The following is a 22,144-nucleotide window of genomic DNA, read 5'->3' on the forward strand; positions in this document are numbered from 1 at the left end:
CCCATTTTCGAAATCAATGCTCAGCTAAACAAGAGTTTACATTAGACAGAAAAGGACAGATTTGTTCCGTAGTATTTCTAGATGTTTTTGCAGTAACTCCTCGATATAACGCGTAATAGAGATTTGAAAAGCAATGATACGTAGATTTATTACAGTTCAATAGCTATCGTTATGTTTAAAGTACTGAAAGGGTTAACAAAAATGAATATTTCCCCGCCAAAATATGTCCCCTTGGGATCCGTGGACCACACAAATTAAGAACCACTGGTTTACCGCATTTTTACACCACGAGCCACGCGATGTCGTTGCCCGCGTTGGAATACTGTATGCATACGTACAGAACGAAAAACGCGCGATCGATCTTCAGTTAAGATGATATCGTTCGTGTCTTGATACTTTGAAAAATGTCAATATTACAAGATTTCGGTCGTTTTGACGCGTTAATCTGTCTTTTCGTTGAATTCGGGAACGTTTGTTCTACTCAATATGGTTCTTGGCATACAACAACGAGTGAAAGAATTAGAAAAAAATCGACATACCCGTTGTGTGTACTAATAAAACGATTTATACTTTAGCCAATTAGGAGTAACAAACTCCCATCCTATGACGTACATTGTAATTTAAAATATAACACGATGAGCAAGGCAAGAGCAGGGTCTGAGTATATCCCGTTAGTGGAAGACGAGATGTCGAAAGCGCGGGTTGTTTTACCCTTCTCTAAATTAGCATGGTTTACCGTCTCTTTACCATTCTTAGCATTTACTTTCTGTGTTATTTGGTCCATCGTATACAATTTTGAACATTCTACTTCCACGCATTGCAAGGTATGTTGATTATTCAGAAATACTATTTGTTTTTCCCGCATAACAAGGCCTTGTGATGGCTATATTTTTCCTATTTACTATGTAATAACACCTTTGGATATTATGTCACAAAAGGTCAATGTAAAGATAAGAATTTTGTACTAGGTATATAATTTTTTACCATCTGTCTCGGCAGCTATCGGACATTACAGACCACAGAGAGACATATGGAAAATTGCAATCGCTTTACAAGCATTGATAAGAATATTAGTATTAATAATGTATTACCGTTATTACAAGGAACATATCTATAAATGGGCACAAACTATATGTAATGTTGCGGTAATTACTTACGCCGTTGAAAATGTATCTCTCGTTACCTTAAGCTTTTGGACATCGGACGAAAATTATGGTAAATATATAGATTTGTAGAAGCACTGGGAATAGAAACTAACGTATATTTCTCTTGCAGCCTTCCACAAATTGTCTTTTATAATGTTTCTGATAATGTCTTTTATTCATATGCTTGTAGCATATTTTATTATGAGAAATTGCCGTAACAGCACAAGGGAATCGTCAGAAAATGTTTCCATGAAATGGAAACGAAGATCACTGATGTTAAACGTGTTGTCTATACTGTTTGCATGTTATTTTTTCTACAGGCATAACAAGTATTGCGAACCTCTAGGTGAGTTGGATATATTCAAGGGAAACCGAGAAGAAACAAATTAAAAAAATTGATTATTTCGTTGCAGTCTACTCTCTATTTGCATTAAGTGAGTATGGAGTTGTTCTTTCAAATATGGGATTTCACTCTACAGCAGCTTGGGATTTCGCAAATTCTCATCTTATGATATCGGGAACCGGGTTTAGAATAATATGAAACAACTCTATACGCATGTTATTACAGTTACGTATTATTGAAGAATGTTTATATACTAGTCTCTTGTGTTTATTTTTAAACGTCGGTTATATGCTTGAAATTTTTTTATTTTATTTCTCTATACAAAAGTACAGAATGCAAGCCATTAGAAACGATCCATATATAATTTTTGACAACACAATTATAAATGCGGAAGACTCGTTTTATCAATGATGGAAAGTCATGATGGAAAGTTCAAATCCGTTTAATTCGATTACAAATTAATCGAAATATTTTTTAAACATTTATGATTGAGTTGGATGTAAATGCGTGTACATAAATACGTTACTTATATGTATATATATATTATAAGTATATATATATTATATATATACTAAGTAGGAAATTTAGTATAAAACAGTTAAAAGTATGTTCGTTTCAATGCATGGTGCAGCAAACGTTTGTCATCAAATAGCACAGATTTTTTTTATTTTAAATCCATTCGGATCCACAATTTTCAGTTTTCATTGTAGATACCTCCCAGATGATAATTTTCTAATTGTCAGACTGATTGTTATATTTCCAGTCTCGTTTTCTGCTTATTAAAATTTGAAATCATTTTCCAATTTGTCAGCAATGAATTTAGCAATTGCCATACTGCTAGTGGCAGCCGGAGAAGGTGCGTTACGACAGTGCATCACTCTGCTACCGATACTACCTTTTCCCGAATCAAAGATAAAATCATCGACTAATTTTCCATTATTATCCAGCGCCTGTGCTCGAACACCCGCTGGCCCTCTGCATAATTATTAACAATAGACAAAGGAAGAATAAAATATCGAATTGTGGCAAGAAATTGTAAATGTATTTTCGTACTTACCTTCTCACGTCTTTGTAGGATACTTCGGGAATAAATTTTTGCAAGTCTCTTACCGCGAGTGGATAGAAGATCGACTTGATCATTTCTTTGCATCCCGGTATAAAATATCGGAAACAAAGTTTATATAATCCAGGGAATTTCGCCATTTCTATACAGTCTCTAACGTTTATGTCGAACCATCTAAAAATGTACGGTCATCGATTATAACACGTTTAAATGTTACGTGTATACATAGGTTTTTTGGTGATTTGCTCGATTTATAGCGTACCGATAACCTTCTCTAGCAAATGCTAAAACAGCGTTTGGACCAAGCCATATGTCACCATTTATCCTAGGCGTAAAATGAACACCTAAAAATGGAAATCTGGGATCTGGGACAGGGTATATGTTCGTCGTACATAAATGTTTTTTTTGTTCGTTCAGTAATAAATACTCGCCGCGAAACGGAACTATTCGTGGACTTAGATCGCATCCGGTCATAACCGCCAATCGGTCCGAGTGTAAACCAGCACACGTCAGAACGTATTTTGTCGCTAAACACTACAATAGAAGTTACGTAACGATGTAACAGCAAAATTTGTATTGTAAAACAACCTAGAGAAAAAATAACGCACTTTATTTTTCGATTGCACCGAAATGGGAACCAATTCATCCTGCCCTTTTGACTCCCCCATTTCCGTGAATCCGGTCACCTCGTAATTTAAGAATACTTGACCGCCCATCTTTCGAAAATCTTCAGCAAAGTGTTTGCAAACTACACTCCAATCGACTATACCTGTCCACGGTGACCATAATGCCTTCTCCCCCTGTACAATATACACATGTTTTATTTCGTTTGAGAAAGATTCGATTTTTAAGTGGAGACAACGTTGATTTTAGTACTTGACATTTAGGCTCATATTTCGATATACAGTCTTTCTCAACCACCACGAGATCCGGTACGTTGTTCTTCGTTCCCCGATCGAACAGGTCGTCTATTCTTTTAACTTGTTGTTCATTTTGTGCGACTATAAGTTTCCCAACCTTGTTGTGAGGTATGTCGTTTTTGCAGAAATATTCGTACGATAGCTTTAAACCTTCCACGCACAGTTTTGCCTGTAATCATTTCTTGCCGGATCAAGAATCTCTTAACGGAACGTTGTTCTATTATTTGATTCAATATGTAATTATTTTTTTCTCTTTTTTATTTTTACTTTCATACTGCCAGGAACATAGTAAATGCCAGCGTGCACGACGCCGCTGTTATGCGACGTTTGATGTTTCGCTAGAGCGTTTTCTTTCTCAACGATTGCCATCTTTAGATTAGGATGTCTGATCATCATCTCACGAGCAGTAGCGCACCCAACGATGCCACCGCCGACGATGATCAGGTCAAATGTACCGCATGGGTCAACGCTGAAAATTTGTCGCATACGATTTTAACCAATACAAGAAATACGTTAGCGTATTTCATAACTTCAAAAGTTTCAAGGTCGATAAATCGACTAACCTAGAAGCAGATCCATAATAACGTTGTGTATGGGAAAGTTGTTGAAGTATGATCCTTTTTGTCAAGGATGCAGCCATAGTTGGTCTCATTTTTTTGTGCACATTAAATTTGGCGTTGACGAATTTCTAAAAAAGACGGATGTGCGTTTGCGACAAATTTTGGCATATTTATTTTATCTCTGCTTAACGTTGATAAGCGAGACTATGCGATGATAGCGATAACTAACATCACGTTAATTCGATCGTTGGATGTGTTCTGCTTATCGACGCATTATCGTCTGTTTTTTACGAAATTATTTATAAAAAATTACACGTGGTTATCGAAAATGCGTTTACATTTTAATCCGTACAATTTCTGCTTTTCGATCAATTTCAATTTACGTACATGCAAGTATAAAGTTCAAGTTTGGGATTGAATGAATCTGAAAGACTACCATTTCTAAAGATATCGGTTTCGTGCGGGGTTCGTAGTATTTCCATGCAAGAATTATTTCAATGGCACGTTTATAGTAGCGTGATCGTGTTATGTAACGCAACGAATTTTAATTAATGGTACAATGGAAACTGCAGTAATTATTTAACGATAAAAGACACGTGTGTCGATCGACAAACATAGAAGTATTGAATATATGGCGCTATTCTTACCTTTAATTTCGTTCAAGAAGTGTCATTGCACATGATTTTCACTGCATTTTGCCCACGCAGGCATTTCGTTTCTTACTGAATAGATATAAAGTTTCCACCCGAGCGTACGAGATCGCCTGATAAAATAGTCTTGTCCAGCATGTGGCGCCTCTGCGTTTATCTTTAGATATTGCATTCGACGATAACGTTAGTCTACGCACGCGTTACGTGTGTACACAGAGATTAGAACACGGATCAATAAAGAAGATATACACTTTTATCAACGGAAATGCATTAAAAGCACTTACTTTCGCGTGCGATTTAGGGTTAGGACTTTTTCGAATTAGAACTATTAGGGATACATATATGTTCCAACAATAGAATTTTTGGATAATAGAACGACAGCTTTTTCTGTACTAAAATTGATTTATTTTGATACTGGATCTAATCAAACACGATGCAAATGATGTGAATTTTCACAATTACAATCATTCTTTGTGAATACACATACCCCCGAAATCCTACGCGTTTTCGAGAAAAAAATTCCAATAGACGAATTTTTTGGCGAAAATTAAAATATTTCTAATCTTCCTAGAAAAATTATTTTCGGTTGCGGAAGTCCATTACAATCATTTTCGGTCAATAGACATACCCCCGAAATCCTACGCACTTTCGAGAAAAAAATTCCAATAGGTAGACAAATTTTTCGGTGAAAATTAAAATATTCCAAATCTTCCTGAAAAAATTATTTTCGGTTGCGGGGGTCCATTACAATCATTTTTGGTCGATAGATATACCCCCGAAATCCTACGCACTTTCGAGAAAAAAATTCCAATAGGTAGACAAATTTTTCGGTGAAAATTAAAATATTCCAAATCTTCCTGAAAAAATTATTTTCGGTTGCGGGGGTCCATTACAATCATTTTTGGTCGATAGATATACCCTCGAAATCCTACGCGTTTTCGAGAAAAAAATTCCAATAGGTAGACAAATTTTTCGGTGAAAATTAAAATGTTTCAAATCTTACTGGAAAAATTATTTTCGGCTGCGGGGGTCAATTGCAATCATTTTTGGTCAATAGACGTAACCCCGAAATCTTACGTGTTTTCGAGAAAAAAATTCCAATAGGTAGACGACTTTTTTGGCGAAAATTAAAATGTTTCAAATCTTACTGGAAAAATTATTTTCGGCTGCGGGGGTCAATTGCAATCATTTTTGGTCAATAGACATACCCCCGAAATCCTATGTACTTTTGAGAAAAAAATTCTTTACCAAAAGTATAATGTGAGGTTAGAAATGTTTCCCTGAAAGATCATGCGTATGTTTGAAACATCTGAACTTTTGATTGGATTGAAGGATTTTAATGTTTGAAAAGGCAAGCAACGCGTATTTTGGTGTAGAATAGGGAGAAATTTCAAAATTAATGGGAAAGTTGTTCCTTAATTACGTGAAGTGACAAAAACCTCATAAAAATGGTCCAATTTTTAAACAGGCATAAGTTAATGGATTTCATTTAGTCTGGAAGTAGTGTCACCACTCTGTTAAACGCTAAGGAAATTCGTCGTTACTAGTGTTGCCGTCAATGCACATAATTATACCAAATCTGGCCACACTGCTTCAGAGTCAGAAGCTAGAAAAAATACTAGGCATAAATTTAGGTATGTAAACTTATTGTTTAATGTTTGTAGTAATTTTTTCTGTATATAAATATGCGTAAGGCTTTCATACATAGCTATTTCTTTATACGTGTCATATTGATATCTGCATCACGAAAGATGAATTTATAACATAACCTGTGAGCTTGCAATACTATGTCAAGTTCGTGAGTATGCATACTATCGAGGGCAACAGTTTCATAACTGTTCTTCTATCATCTTAGACGTTAATTAAGTCTTCTACCGAATAATAATAAGTCGTCTGAGCGGATATTTATGAACCGGATTCTTCATATCGAGCTCCCAAGAGTAGCAATTAAGGATAATGAAAGTTGCAAATGGAAATTCGACGCGCAAGCAGATGTAAATTATGTTAGTCCACGGTTCTTGCATGTAATTACTCTATGTAAAATCTGGTGAAAGTGTCACACATTTTCAAAGTTAATTAGGTTTCGATAGATAGTCTTCTAAATTAGATTCTCTCTATCAATTATTATAAATAATAAATAAATAAGAATATTCATTATTGCGTAGATAAAAATTTTGATCATCTCTGGCAAAATGTACGCGAATCGACGTAGGGACTAGTTTCTACACTCGGTATATGTTTGCTTCCACCGTTGCTTTTTTCATTCCTCTCTAGTAGTTGGCATCTTCTCTTATTTCGTAACGCGTATCTTTTTCTTTTCGTTCCTATTTTACGGTCTTGTGTCTTTTCCTAGGCAAGAGAAGAGTAGGAGAGAGGTATAGGTGGCAATAGGGTTAAAAAGAAGGTGAGAGAGAAAGGGAACCGATAGCCAGGACTGTAACAACGACCTTATACAGGGTGTTTGCTTTAACGTAACGATTCCCGTTTCTTTTAAAGATGTTAACGCAAAAATCATGTAGAGTCGAAATTATAGGTTATTTTATAATTCGACGTTTCTAGATATAGGGGATTACGGAATAGGAATATTCTAGTTGGCTTTGTTTACGAGTCAAATGATTCCAATACCAGATACAAGTTCTCCATATTTGATCGCAATACGATTACGCGGTTGTCGAGTATCTATGGAGTTAATCAGTGAACCTTTGAGCAAATTCGTTTTGATTTAAGCGAAATATAGCTTCGCTAATGAAGTGTTTGCGGACTATTCTATGATCAATAAATAGGTAACTTCATGACGTACACGCGTTCGAATGAAATACAGTTTCGTTGTTTAGTTCTTTTAATATTTCGTAAACGTTCGACAAACCTATACAGTAATAACCTACAAAAGAGAAAGGCCACGATGACGAGATATGTGCGTGTGGAATAGATAGACAGCAAACATGGACAAAATTTTATTCAAACAATAGATCACAGAGAACCAGAATTGGGTAAATTTTATTTCCGAATAACAAATACAAATTTTAGATTTTATTCGTAAATTGGCCTTCATTGATGGATTTTTAAAAACTGTTTACAGATGAATTTGAAATTTCTTTTTGTTATTCGGGATATACTCTGTATGCAATGCTGGAGAAAATGGTAGCTCAATCAACATTGTTGTTTGTTTTTAGATATACAGGGTGTCCCAGATTTAAGGTGTAAAATTTTGCTAGTATACTTGGGTTGTTTAACGCTTAATTAAAAAGTTATAAACTTTGTACTTAATTACAGTTTTGCATTTAAATTTGGGAAATCCTGTATACGCAAAAATGTATTTTGAAAATATATCAAGAATTCTATTATTACGTTCTATTCAGAGAATCGCAGAACTAATAAACAGAAGTCGAAAACTAGTATGAAATTTATTAAAAGATCACATAAATTATGAAAAAGAAAGAATACTAGACGACCTCGAGCAGTAACGTAGACGTCATATTGTTCTAAACACTTCGGTTTAACATACACGTTCCGTGTGTTAAAAATGAAAAATCTGAGCGATCGAATATTTTTGTTAGCCACTGTGTATTTAATTGTAAACAAAAATGTTAAATGGGCTATAATTTTCCCAGTATCAAACATTGGGGAAAAATGGTGTTTGATCGTAGTGGGGGTCGGTAGGCGGAAAGGTCGTCCCTGAGCCATGATGCGCGACCATGGTGCGCAGAGGTCCTTCGGCGGCGATGTCAGTCAACCCGGTGACGTCTCGCAGCGTGTGTCGTTTTCTCGGACTCTCGTGCCGGTATCCACAAAATCGAAACGAGACGAGTGGCGACCGTGCATCCATACAGATCGACGTTCCGTGCATCGACGAGCCAACAACGCACGGTATTCGCAACATTTTAACCGTACCACGAGAAAAATTCACGAAAAGGACAGTGCACGCGCGAATCGTCGCGTCGGTGCGTCCCTTCGAAACGCGATCGGTAAAAAATGTAAACTCGATTCTTGCGCGAGTTTCGTTTGCGATGTGCGTGCGATCTACAGGTGAGAGGGATAATCGTGCGAAGAAGTAAAGATCATCGAAGCAACGAACACGACGTGTGTGCCGACCGTTCGATTCCGAAGATGTATCGCGAAACATCGTGACGAACGAATCGAAAAAGACGCGGATCCGAAGGACATCTAACATTTCGTAAACAAGCGATAAGATCGACGCGCGTCGGTTCTTATCTTGGCGGACACTGGACGATCCTGTGTACAGGGACTTTGATGTCGGCGTGTGATGAAAGGCGAGCTGGAGGAAAGAATTCGCAGCGGTGGTGAAGCTTAACGCGGCAAGGAAAGGAGATCGATCGGTCGGTCGGCCATCGAATCGAAGAAACAGGATCCCTGGCAGCCGGCGGATTTGTCGTTAAAGTTAAACGAGGCGCGAAGCGCGCGCGCGGTGTTTCTCGATCGTGACGCGAGTCGTGGTCCGTGGTTAGTGCGGAGGACTCGACGAACCGAGGATGGAGGACGAACTGCGATGCCCTTGTTGCAAGGAGTTGTTCGTGGAGCCGGTGCTATTGCCCTGCTGGCACGCTCTTTGTCTGTCGTGCGCGGTGAATCTTCAAGCGCCGCCCGACTCGCCTCCAGAGTCGACGACCGATTCCTCGAATGCACCGGGATCCGATCAGGAAGCCGATAAACTCTCGATCCTATCGGAGACTGATTCCGGGGTGGTGTGCAGCAGCACGTCGACCAGCTCGCGACCGGGAAGTTACGTCGGCACGCCCGGAAACGGAGGCTTTCCGCCGTCGGGCGGCACCTTGTGTCTCTCCTGCCCCGTCTGTCAGAAGACCGTTTATTTCGATGAAGGAGGCGCGCACAATTTGCCCAAATACAGGGCGATGCAGCACATCGTCGAGAAGTTCCAAGAATCGAGGAACACGAGAATGCAATGTCAGATGTGCGAGGGCGAGCCCCGGGACGCAACCGTCGCCTGCGAACAATGCGAGGTCAGTTCATTTACCTTTAATTCCTTCTCCCTTATCTTTGAATTACTGGAATTTATTACATTCGCCGTACCGAGCTAACTAATAACTTAACTTCACTCGGCTTAAGACTGTACGTTAGAAATATCAGGCATCGTATTTATACTATCTTGAACGTAAATTGACATCTTCGAATATGTTATTATTAGTCGAATAATAAAATAGATGTTTCCTCTATGTACAACGAAATAATTTGATCTTTTTGTTGTCAAATTGCCAAGAATAGGAACGTCTTGTATTTCCGTTCTTGGATCAACTTTAAATGCATTTTCTTCGTTTGTTTACATCGTATTTTTCTAGGGAATAGTTTTAAGTAAGATAAAACATATTTTTGCTCGCTTAACCCCTTAAAGTTCATGCCCGAGTCTGACTGCTTTGAAAAACGATATTTGTTTAATCTAATGGTTTAAGGGATGATATTTGTTTTCTTTCAAATTATACATACGTTGGATACAACATTGTAAGTAACAAAAACCGCATTTTTGGAAACAAATCCAATAAAGAAAACTGATCATTCTTGGTTAACCCGAAAAATATGAGCGTTAAGGGGTTGAAGATCGAATATCGGGACTATCGGGAGAAGATAGTCGTTAAGCAACAAGTAAAGTTGGAGGCAATAGAGAATATAAGCTGTGTAGGGTTAATTTAGAGCCTCGGTTTTCTGCAATGATCGTGGTTCTACTGTATCGTAGTATAAAAAAAAAGATTGTTAACGTTTTACCAATGAAAATAAGTACAAACATTACTTCATTCAAATTGCTTTAAATTAAAATCGCAGCTAGTTGTAATTAAAACCACAAAAATTTTATAATTAAAAACATGAAAGTATCGCTTCGAAGCTTAGCAAGAGGATTTTTAATTTCATTTCTGTTGCTTGGGTCGACGAGTCTCTTGAGCTGAAAACAGTGGTGGAGATGAGTCGGTTTCATTAATTTCGTGGAAAGATTCTCTCTTTAAGCGAAGAATTGCTGTACCGTTTCTAAAACTTTCTGAATCGTATTAAAACATTTTTCGTGTATTACTTAATGCGTTTTTCGAACTTTATCAAACTTTGAAACGATGGTGCTCGCGTATCGATACGGCAGCTACCGATGCAGATGGAAAACTTTTATATTTTTCAATGCATCCTCGTGAAAGTACTATCGGTATGTTTGATGAGATTTTCCCTATGGAAATGTGTCCAAGCACGACGGTAATCGGACTACTTTTAATTACACGCGATTGAAAGTTTTTCAGAAATGATTAAACGAACCTATAATTAAAAATATAAAAGTTTTATAATTAAAAATATAAAAGTATCGCTTTGAAGCTTGGCCAACGAGTTTTTAATTCCACGGCTGCCGGTCGTTCGAGTCGACGCGACGGATCGCTCGCGCTAAAGAAATGTAAACAGTAGTGGGGATGATTAATTTTCTTTAATCTCGCGCTAAAATACTATATTCAAGAGAGGAATTACCGTATCTTTTCAATAAAATTTTAGCTATTTTATTGAAATAGTTTCGATGCTTTTGCTCACGATTTATTTCAAACAAATTTTCTTTATTCATAATACATTCCTCTTCACACTAAACGAGCAATCGTACGTGTTTCTCGAAAAATTTTATTTTGAAACATTAAAATAATTATCGAGTGGAAAGGTTTGTAAATATTCCTTCTCTAACGTTATTAAACTAACTTTGTTTTTCTCAAGCTGTGATTCCCAGACCCCCTCCTTTGGGGTCCACGAGTTCTTACAAGGGAGCCCCTCTACAGCTGTCTCACCGGGGATTTTGATATTTAGAGGGGTGAATTCAGGTCTAATAATGACATTCCGTAGAATATTTCATTCCAATAGACATTTTTAATTTCCGTTCTACAAGAAAGGATCGAAATTTACGAAAAGACACGTTTCGAGACTCCGTTGAATTCTTCTACTACAAAATTCAAGAACAGTTCCAACCGTCTAGCATTATAGGTGTTAGCATTGTTTACGGATCGCGTCAAGTGTATTACAAACACGTAGTCCCGTGAATCTCAAGAGAAGTAACGTGTTTACATTTTTCGACGAACGTACACGAGGTTAAACCGTGTAGCCTACGCTCGAACGTTTCCAGTGGATTTTCTGTTTTTTTCTGTTAGTATCGTGGCATGTTTTGTACGCTGTACTTCGGTACACAGGCGTCGTTGTATGTCGCCTCTTGTGCCATTAAAGTGATCCGCAATCGATGAGATCACGTGACCGTGGAACGTTAGGCCATCTGTTCGTTCAGGGACTTGACAAATGATTCGTTTTTATCGTTACATACGTTTCGTGTGCAACGGGATATTGGTCGAAGTCAGGCTCGAGCACAATTTATTTTAGATAACGTAACAAACGACTATGTTAAATAATTATTTTCGAGTACACTTCATTAGTTTTTACTTTACAAGTGTAAGATACAAATAAATTATTTTCAAGTAGTTCTTTTGCTCGAGTTAATTCGCTCGAATGAAATAACAAATAATTTTAGGTGAAAGGTTACCTGTTATTTCATTTCTATGAAGTAACTCGACTTTCGATCACGACAAATTAATACATGCTTATTTCTCAAATACTTTATTTCAATGGCGTCCAAGCTTGATCGTACCATGCAAGTACAATAGAATATCACGGTGTACGCCGGAGAAACTTATATGGCAGTGTCCTTCGTACTCGTCGTTTCATTATCCTTGAGCTGTATCAGCGTTTTCGTGTCTGGGCTATTTTCCTTGAGACGCCATACGCGAGTAATCTGCCTGTCGATCTGCCAAGCCAAATAGAAGAGATCGACTCTTGGAGTTATTACTTATTTTCATTTTCGTTCGATATAGACCGCATTTCAAGAGGTAATCCTGGTTTCGATACGATAAAAAGCAGACTTGCGAGCATCGTACTTTTCTATGCCTCGTATACAGGGTGTTCGGACAACCCTGGGAAAAATTTGAATGAGAGATTCTAGAGACCAAAATAAGTCGGAAATCAAGAACACCAATTTGTTGACTGAGGCTTCGTTAAAAAGTTAATAACCAAATTATTGATAAAATTTGTCCACCTACACCAATTTTTTTCTCGAGCGTGCATAGGATTTCGGGGGTATGTATATTCACCAAAAATGATTGTAATTAACCCTTGCAACTGAAAATAATTTTTTTCGAACGATTTGAAATTTTTTTTTCCGTCGAAAAATTTCAGTACTTTCTCGAATTTTTTTCTCGAAAGTGGGTAGGATTTCGGGGGTATGTGTAATGACCAAAAACGATTGTAATTGACCCCTGCAACTAAAAATAATTTTTCTAGATAAATAAAAATTTTTTAATTTTCGCCGAAAACGTCTAGCTATTGGAATTTTTTTCTCGAAAGTGCGTGGAATTTTGGGGGTATGTTTATTGACCAAAAATGATTGTAATTGACCCCTGCAACTAAAAATAATTTTTTTAGATGATTTAAAATTTTTCAATTTTGCCGAAAAATTTTCTGGTCGGTATGGAACTTTAAACGTTAATAACTTTTTAACGAAGCCTCCATCAACAAATTGGTATTCTCGATTTTCGTCTTATTTTGGCCTCTAGAATTTTTCCCAAAAGTGTCCGAACACCCTGTACGTATAGCGATGAATAAAAATGTAGATGAACCGCATGGAAATAAACAGATTGTCCAAGTACGTGGAAATAGAAATATCTATACTTTCTATATTAATAATTATATTTGAATAGAGAAATTGTATCGCTGGGTAACTTGTAAGGTAAATATATTCGATTGTTTTCCCGTGAAAAATACGGGGACGTCGAAACTCTGTCCGCAGTCGTAGATCGCGGAGATTTACCGTCCGTGGTCGCTCCTTTGGTTGTTTTTCATTCGTAAGCGTTACCCTCGGCGCTTTCGACGTGTTCGCTCCTTTTGTTTACTTTCATAGTTGCAACGTTCTGTAAGCAGGAGCTGAACGAGCTTCGTGGAAATCGACTTTCTCGAGCCGCAACGTAAAGAGGGCAAGGAGGCGTTGCTCGTGCGTGAATAACGAGAGCCGAGTCCAAGCTGACGCGGTTAATATTCTCGTTGTCATGGTCGTCGCTGGCGTTTATTCGCTTTGTAACTCGGCGTGTTCCCCTCTTATTCTTCCAATTCTTACTTTTCCCCTTTCTTATCAAATACAACGCAGAAGGCAAATATTGCTATCGAAATTTATCACCCTCCAATGACCGTACGAATCTCGCTCGAACTAATCGAGTAACAAAGACGACGACCGAAAGTTTTACAGTTTCTGTCGATATCGGAAACGTTTTGTACCGCCGTTTCTTAGCTTTTTCCTAATATCGGGCCCTGCTCGGCGGTTTCTTCTCGTTGAATGGGACGAGGAGTAGGATTTTTAAAGGTGGTACGTGGGGTCGTTTCAGGTGTTGTATTGCGACGGCTGCAGGGAATCCTGTCATCCGAAGAGGGGACCTTTGGCGGCTCACAATCTGGGCCCACCTCGAGGCAGCTGGCAGTCGAACGGAGGCAAAGGTTCTCGCGGTGCAGCCGCGGAACCTACACCGGTTTGCAACGATCACAACGGCGAGCCGTTGACCCTCTACTGTGCCCTCTGTAAAATCGCGATATGCGCGGTTTGTCTTCGCGATCGACACGCAGCTCATCCCCACGACGTTCTGCCCTTGGCCGCTGCCTGCAAGGCGCAAAAGGTAAGCGTTTTTATTTGCCTCTGACAATTCGAGGGCCAACTAGGCGAAAATCGATCGCTGGTTAACGTACTTGAAAAATTTTCAAATGGAAAGTATATTTTCCATCGTTACTTCGTAGACTTTTCTTTGGATTTTTAACGCCGATGTTTAGTTTAAGTTGTTATCCCCCGGGGCGCAGCGGGAACACACATGGCGTGTAACATCGTCAGAATTTTCCAGCAAAACCTCCGACACGGTAAACGTGCTTTTTCCCACCGTTTCTCGTATGGATTTTTCGGGTATAAAAGCAACAGCAGCGATTCACAGCGGGGGTTTCGTTCTGAGATTAATTTCGAAAAACCGAAACGCTGCAATATCGGATTCCTAGTCCCAGTCGAGCATTTTTATGATCGTACGTGGAGCAAAAATGAGAGAAATTTTATTCGAATGATAAGTAACCAATGGAACCAGTCGTTTTCGATATTCGTTCGATCGAATTAATTATTATTTGTACATTGATATACCTTCGTTACCGAGATTGCATCGCGTTACAGAGTTACGAGGATTACCTATTCCATTTTAGTGGCTCCCAGTGGTAGCTATACATCTGTTTGTCCACGACAACCATCCTAGTAGCTTCCGGTGTTAGCCATATACCGGTTCGTCCTCGAAAACTTACCTTTCCCAGTGGCCTCCGGTATTGTGTAGCCATAAATCGGTTCGTTCGGAACCCTCCATTTTATCCAGTAGCTCCCGGTATTAACCAAGCACCGGAACGTCTACGAAACTCTATTAACACTAGGTTTACGGACACTCGTCACGCATATTTTTATTGTAATTCGCTCTGTTAATAGTTACATTAAGATGCAATTTTTCTTTTAATTAGAATGTATATTCATATCATTACGTCAATCAAATCCAATATAAATTGCTAACAAATAATATTTATGAGTCCTATAACGTTAAGTTTAGAATCTTAATGCGTCAAATTGACCTAGTGTTAATAAAATATCCTCGTTCTCGCGTTCACTTTGTCCCACTTGGTGACATTATTTGTATTATAACGTTTATTTCGCCTCGCCACCTGTATAGTGAATTTTTGCCATGTTCTTGTTTCCTACTTCCCGAACGTAGAATCCTGCATCCTGCGTCTACTTTTACGCTTTCCCTTAAGAATTATTTGCAATATTACCACGTGAACGTTATAAAACTTTCATATTTCAGTTTCAGTTTAGTGCAACTGTGTATGCTAGCTACCCTTGTCTCTGATCGTGAGAGTCCGGTGCGTTGGCCGATCTCGGGAGTTCCCTCGCGGTTTCGCGTTTTCCGGATCGTCGTGGACGCAAACTCGTTCTCAATTATTTATTCGTCGAGCGTCGACGTAACGCACGACCTAACCCGCCGAACAAGAAATTCATTCGCGACCTTGACGAGACTGGTTCTAGAGTCGGATCCATTCACGGAACTCGATCGACGTTTCTATTTCCGCGCGCGTCAACTTATCGAAGCCAACGACCCGATTCGGCAGTGGGTGGGAGAAGAGTAGTTCGGATCGACAGCTGGTTTCGATATCGCGTGTCCCGCTACGTGGGTGTGCCCCACGGGTTTCGAGCTCGTAACGGGGCCCCTCGATGTTACCCCGAAAGATCAACACCTGCCCCCCCCTCGGCTCTCTGCGATCCCTGACCCCCCTTCCCTCGTACGATCTCGTAGCCCCCTCTTCCGGGGATCGTTTCCTCCGCGATCGAGTCTAGGAGAGAGAAAAAAACCGGTCCGAGCGCTGGCAATTTCGTAATTACTCGCCGTACAAACAGCCGATCGAGCAAAGTGCCTCTTTCGTTTACCTTCGGTTCCACGCGTGTTTGCTTCTTTTCGACGAGAAACCGGGCAACTATCGTCGAATACGTACCGGCGAAATTAAAAATTGATGCGAAGCGTTTCCGCGCCGTCGACCGTGAACTCGTTCACAATCGGTTCTTTCCGTTCGTTAGGGGATGGCAATTATTTGGGTATCGCGAAAGAATCTCCTTTCGATACCTGGGTATTTTTTTACTCTTATGACAAACCCCACCCTGTTTGGCGCTAGTTGCCGTTAATAAATTAAGGTTTTCTACCATCCAATCGAAAGGGTCGAACAAACAATTACTTAAGGAGTTAGGTAACTCTAACGGTATGGAAAACAAGGCAATTTTTTAAGCTACAATGAAAAAGTAAGCAGTCAATTATCCTGAGACTTTGCACTGTATTTAGGTATAACAAATATTGAAAAAATCCTTGGCAATGTTTAAAAAATATTTATAATTAAGCCTACACAGCGCCATGTTCCTGAGCTACTTGATTTTTTGATGCCTAACTGGTGTGCAGAATTATGGTAAAATGGTTGTCGAAATATTCCATTAACTATGATAAAACTCTGGGAAAAATTTTAATAGGAGATTCTAGAGGCCAAAACAAGACGAAAATCAAGAATATCAATTTGTTGATGGCGGCTTCGTTAAAAAGTTATTAACGTTTAAAGTTCCGCTCGTTCTGAATTTTTTTCTCGAAAATGCGCAAGATTTCGAGGATATGTCTATTCACCAAAAATTATTGCAATTGACCCCGCAACCGAAAATAATTTTTCCAAAACGATACGTAAGTTCCATTATCATCACATTCATACTTTGAACGTATTTTTGACAACTTTCCCGTCGTTTCTCGGAATAGTGATGACATTTTTTGTTCCTTGGGAGACACTCTAAAAGATCCTGCATGAATTTTTTTCTTAACACCCTCGTTTTAGAGTTACCTAACCCCTTAAGAGTTATCTAGTTCAGATACCACGATAAAAATGTTCGAAGAAAGTTGTTTCGTTATCGGTGGGGGCTTTTTATTGCATCAACTAATGACTATCGTTACCACCGTGAAAAAGCGTATTACGAGCCGAAAGACAAATTTCTCTCGCATCGTGAACATCATTCAGGGACATAATAGTTCCTTGCAGTGCACGTCCAACCTTCGCATCAGTGTTTTACAAAGTGAGGGGTTGAAACCCCTAGGGGAGTTGCCCTAACGGACCAAGAGGGGCGCGAAAGGGAATTTTTAATGTAGACAAATGTGGATAACTCGAACACCTCTTTCTATTAATACATCGATCATCGGAGTTTAACAACCGACAGGAGCACCTTCCTCCTATCGTTTCAACTTGTTCGCGGTCGAGAATCGAAGAAATACGAAGAGATATTTTCGATCTATAAATCTTGAATGCGGAAATCTTCTTTTTCTGTTAGGTTGGCGGGTTCCAAAAAAATTTCAAGACCGCTGCTCATTGAATACTTACCGCTCCCATCAACGCGATTACGACTTGATCTTTTTAGGCAACTGGCCAGCTGGCGATTGGTCCGCGCCAGTTGCTTCGCGAGAATCGCTCGATGCACGATTCTCGTTCATGACTGTTTTCTTGATCGCGTTGTAGTGGCGCATCGTTTACGCGGAAGAACGATCTTTTATTTTTCCCAAACGTTCTCGCTCGAATTCTAATAAACACTTGAAGCTTTCCTAAATAAGAGTTTGGTCGGAAATAAATTTTGATCACGTGTTTATTTACAGTGTAAGTAAATTTCTTTACCAAGGGTTTCAGAGAAATGAAACACAGCGGGGGTACTTAGCGTCAAGAAGTTGGTTAAAATACTGAAAAACTGAGCGCGAAATAGGCGTCGGTGCCGCGAGGTAGCGAAAGGTCGAGGGTTAAAGTTGTACATCCGCGACAATGGGTCCTTATCTAACCGCGGCCAAACGTTTCTCCCGTTTTCACGCTTTTCGCGAAACTCGCGCCCCGGCGCGATATAACGCGCTTTGACGCGTAATCGTCTCTCGGGCAAATTCCAGCCGCCGTAATCCCGCCATTGTTACGTATTAACGTTGACGTACGCGATACTGGTAGAGTTGCAGGCTGCACACCCGATATTTCGGTAATTAGTTTCGCTGGACAGTCGGCTAATCGAGGGAACGTTCCGCTATACCCGCGCGCGATAGCGAAATTCCGCGTGTCGTAATCGCCGTAATGTCCATTGAACTTGTACGCGCGTGAAGCTGCTCTGTCCGTGCCAATCGGATCACAGAACGGAACTTTCGTTTCGGCGTATTCAGCCAGTCATCGTGCAGCTAATGTACCTAATAAAATTGACCGGCTGCCGACTAATAACGTTCGTCCTACTGTAAATTCGATCGCGATACACGACGATCCGGAACGCGGTCATTTTTGGCCAAAGTTAAATAGTTTTTGTCAACGAGATTGCTCCAAAATACAGGGTGCTCGGCCACCCTTGGGAAAAATTCTAATGGGAGATTCTAGAGGCTAAAATAAAACGAAAATCAAGAATATCAATTTCTTGACTGAGGCTTCGTTAAGAAGTTATTAAGAATTAAATTTAAAAATTTCAAATCTTTCTGGAAAAATTATTTTCGGTTGCGGGGGTCAATTATAATCATTTTTGGTGAATAGACATACCCCCGAAATCCTAACTACTTTCGAGAAAAAAATTCCTTACCGAAAATTTAATGTCTGACCATGAATGAATGATTCCCCTCAAATTTCATGTGTTTCAAATCGGTCTGAAAAAATTATTTTCCGTTGCAAGGGTCAATTATAACCATTTTTGTTCGATAGACATACCCTCGAAATCCTAACCATTTTCGAGAAAAAAATTTCTTACCGAAAATCTAATTTCATTAAAATTTTTCCCAGGGTTGGTCGAACACCCTGTATATTCGTTCTATCTACGAAAGTGTATTTCTCTATCGACACGTTGGTTGCCGTGGTGGGGACGAGTCAACAGTGACTAGGTCGGGAAGTTGAAGGAAATTTTGTACCCCAAAATTGAATTTGTTGGCCCACACGAATTTGACACCGTCTCCGCGTAGCGTTGAAACGGTAAAGGGGATGTACGAGAAAATGAAGCTCGAAATTTGGTAGTCGATATTCGAGGAATCCCCGTAACCTTCGACGCGAGAGCGTCTGAGGAGGAGGGTTAGAACAGTATGTGTTCACCGGTGAAGAAAAATCAGGCGTCGCGAGCGTCGCGACGTCGACAGTATTGCCGGGCGAGGTAGCTTCTGCGCCTTAAGCAGCCTCGATTCGCGTGTCACAGACTGTCGGTGTGGCTCCATGGCGACGGGAAAGCTAGTCTCGCGAACGATTCGCCTTCGAAGGGAACAAGGGGTGAGAAGAGATTGGGATGAAAGTAGATTTCGCGCGAGACTCGACGGGGCACGCTCGATTTCTAGCGTGCCACGGCTTGGAATATCGCGGTCCGTGTGGATGGAAAGGTCGGACGAACGTGGAAGGAAACGAGGGAAAGAGAGATCCGAAGGCGATACATGGAGTCGGAACGAAGAGGAGGAACGAAAGGATACGGGGACCCGAGACTCGAGATTCCCCGATATCGCGCATTACGTATCGCTAGATTCTGGTTTTGCTCGTAACCGGCTACGCTTTTCCTCCTTTTGTTACTTCCACTGACTCTTCGTCTTAGCAAGGTTCGTTTCGTTCCACCTTGTTCCGAATCCTGTTTGTCCCTGCTCTCGCTTTCTTTCCATCTTTGGGAAGAAACTTTTTGTCTCGGAGCATCCTGCTCGGGTACGATTTTCAATTTCATCGAGTCCAGCTCGCCACAGGTAATTGTCAGTAATGGGGAACGATGTTCGGAGGAAAACGAACAAGCAAAGTTCGTTGGACGCAATAACTTGGATGTTTCTTCTTATGCTATTGATTCTACCGTTGTTACGAAACATCTAAACGAAATAAAGTAAGGGTGGAAATTTAACTCGGCGTGTAAGAATCGACAGGGGTGGAAAATAGGGTACTTGGCTCGAATTCCAAGGTCCATCCAAGTTCAGGGGTGAAACTAATCGAACGCGTGTATGGTAATTGTTGTTAGCCATGAATGTTCTCGATTACCTGCTGGCGTTATCGTCGTTAAATCAACGCATCCGGTTCACCAATGGAACCGTGAAATTACTCGTGCATTCGGGGCGCACGCTCCCGGGTTGTTTCGCATTGTGCGTCGCTTTTGAATGAAGAGGGGGCGCGACGAACACGGAGAAAAGGAAACGTCCACGTGGCCTTTACGCGTACAATCGAGAGCACGAAAGAAATTGGAGCGCGCCGTGCGGTCCTCGAACGAGTGTCCTTATTATTATATATATATATCCTCTCCCCCTCCGATATCCTTGTGTTCGAATCCTTTCGTGGCCGACTCTTTCCGTTCTCACGCTACCACCCTCGACGCGAGATCATCTCGTCTCAAACGCGGCAACTGGCAAGTTCTTAACCGATCCCCCTTGAAACGAAAACGATTACCGATTATCGACGTTCAACCAACTCCCACTTGTTAAATAAACTAGTTATCGCAAGCTATCACTTGGGTATCGAACAACGAGCAGGTTCTTCGAAGCAAAGTGTTTTGTCACCCTTTTGTCTCGATGCTTTCTCTTTCCCATCGACGTCACGCGTTGATCAATTTCGATCCGTGGACTACTTGCGTTTTTCTTCTGGTTTTTCGATTCACAAACTGGTTTTTAAATCTTACTCTTTACTTTTAATTTCTCGTTAATTAAGAGAGCTCGATTGCGTCTTATCGAGAGCCTCAAGAGAGTAACCATTAGCTTCGGTACAGTAATTTATTTATTCGATATAATTTTCTTGTGGTCTTGAAGTTCCAATGGAATCGATTTAAGTAAACGCCGTTTCTAGCGTTGAAATACCCCTTTAGCTAAATGTATAATATCGTTTGAAAATCAGTGTAAAAGCTTCGACGCGATAGTAGGAATTTCGATCATTCTTCATTATACAGAGTGTTCGGCCACCCGTGGGAAAAATTTTAATAGGGGATTCTTGAGGCCAAAATAAGACGAAAATCAAGAATACAAATTTGTTGATGGAGGCTTCGTTAAAAAGGTATTAACAATTAAATTCAAAAATTTCAAATCGTTCTGGAAAAATTATTTTCAGTTGCAGGGGTCAATTACAATCATTTTTGGTCATTACACATACCCCCGAAATCCTACGCACTTTCGAGAAAAAAATTCCAATAGGTACACAAATTTTTCGTCGAAACAAAAAAATTTCAAATCGTTCTGGAAAAATTATTTTCGGTTGCGGGGGTCAATTACAATCATTTTTGTTCAACAGACATATCCCTGAATTCCTATCCCTTTTCGAGAAAAAAATTCGAGAAGGTGTGAAATTTCTCGACGGAAAAAAAAAATTTCAAATCGTTTTGGAAAAATTATTTTCGGTTGCGGGGGTCAATTACAATCATTTTTGGTGAGTAGACATATCCCCGAAATTCTGCGCATTTTCGAGAAAAAAATTCAGAACGAGCGGAACTTTAAACGTTAACTTTTTAACGAAGCCTCCATCAACAAATTGATATTCTTGATTTTCGTCTTATTTTGGCCTCTAGAATCCCGCATTAAAATTTTTCCCAAGGGTAGCCGAACACCCTGTATATGCAACACGATATTTGATGCACCGAGCGGAAACGGCGACGGAAAATGGGACTGAATGGAAAAAATACAGAAATAATCGCAGCTTTCCAACGATATGGTTAATACAAACTACCACCGTCGTTCTCTGCATCATCAGTGTACAAAGAGGACATGATCTCGTTGAACTTGAATAGAATAGCTTAATACTGAAGCTTCGTGTTCGAAAAAATTTGTCTATTCATTTCGGTAAACGGGTATTACGATTACTTTATCGATTATTTGAGTGAATATTTATTCGTTCCATGCAAGAACTGTGAGCTCTGAT

At 39.8% G+C, this 22,144-nt stretch overlaps 3 protein-coding genes across 8 annotated transcripts in view; 2 read left to right on the top strand and 1 right to left on the bottom strand.

The window, feature by feature from the left end:
- Positions 1-53: 53 nt before the first annotated feature.
- LOC143345468 (post-GPI attachment to proteins factor 2) lies at positions 54-1,697 on the top strand. The gene is made up of 4 exons (XM_076772619.1): positions 54-824; positions 969-1,215; positions 1,276-1,491; positions 1,559-1,697. Exons 1-4 carry the CDS (start codon positions 636-638, stop codon positions 1,684-1,686), a joined length of 780 nt encoding a protein of 259 aa, XP_076628734.1. The 5' UTR covers positions 54-635; the 3' UTR covers positions 1,687-1,697.
- A 570-nt stretch (positions 1,698-2,267) lies between these two features.
- Positions 2,268-4,807, bottom strand: L2hgdh (L-2-hydroxyglutarate dehydrogenase). 2 transcript variants are annotated; one of them, XM_076772617.1, is made up of 8 exons: positions 4,679-4,807; positions 4,035-4,159; positions 3,739-3,940; positions 3,428-3,640; positions 3,160-3,351; positions 2,814-3,085; positions 2,546-2,725; positions 2,268-2,463 (listed from the first exon to the last, which is right to left on the bottom strand). In XM_076772617.1, exons 2-8 carry the CDS (start codon positions 4,121-4,123, stop codon positions 2,268-2,270), a joined length of 1,344 nt encoding a protein of 447 aa, XP_076628732.1. In that variant the 5' UTR covers positions 4,124-4,159; positions 4,679-4,807. The 2 variants fall into 2 exon arrangements, with proteins under 2 accessions (XP_076628732.1, XP_076628733.1); XM_076772618.1 differs by lacking the exon at positions 4,679-4,807 and having other exon boundaries at positions 4,035-4,455.
- Positions 4,808-6,300: 1,493 nt separating this feature from the next.
- Trim9 (E3 ubiquitin-protein ligase Trim9) overlaps positions 6,301-22,144 on the top strand; it is a 61,036-nt gene continuing 45,192 nt past the window's right edge. Inside the window, exons 1-3 of one of the 5 annotated variants that reach the window (XM_076772589.1) lie at positions 6,301-6,315; positions 8,329-9,660; positions 14,086-14,370. In XM_076772589.1, the coding sequence (XP_076628704.1) occupies positions 9,172-9,660; positions 14,086-14,370 (774 nt within the window). In that variant the 5' untranslated portion in view covers positions 6,301-6,315; positions 8,329-9,171. Of the gene's footprint in view, positions 6,316-6,601; positions 7,672-8,192; positions 9,661-14,085; positions 14,371-22,144 lie in introns of those variants that run through there. The other 4 variants (XM_076772587.1, XM_076772588.1, XM_076772586.1 and 1 more) reach the window with 4 other exon arrangements.

The sequence above is a fragment of the Colletes latitarsis genome, chromosome 9, assembly GCF_051014445.1.
Source record: "Colletes latitarsis isolate SP2378_abdomen chromosome 9, iyColLati1, whole genome shotgun sequence".
Classification (NCBI taxonomy): Eukaryota; Metazoa; Arthropoda; class Insecta; order Hymenoptera; family Colletidae; genus Colletes; species Colletes latitarsis.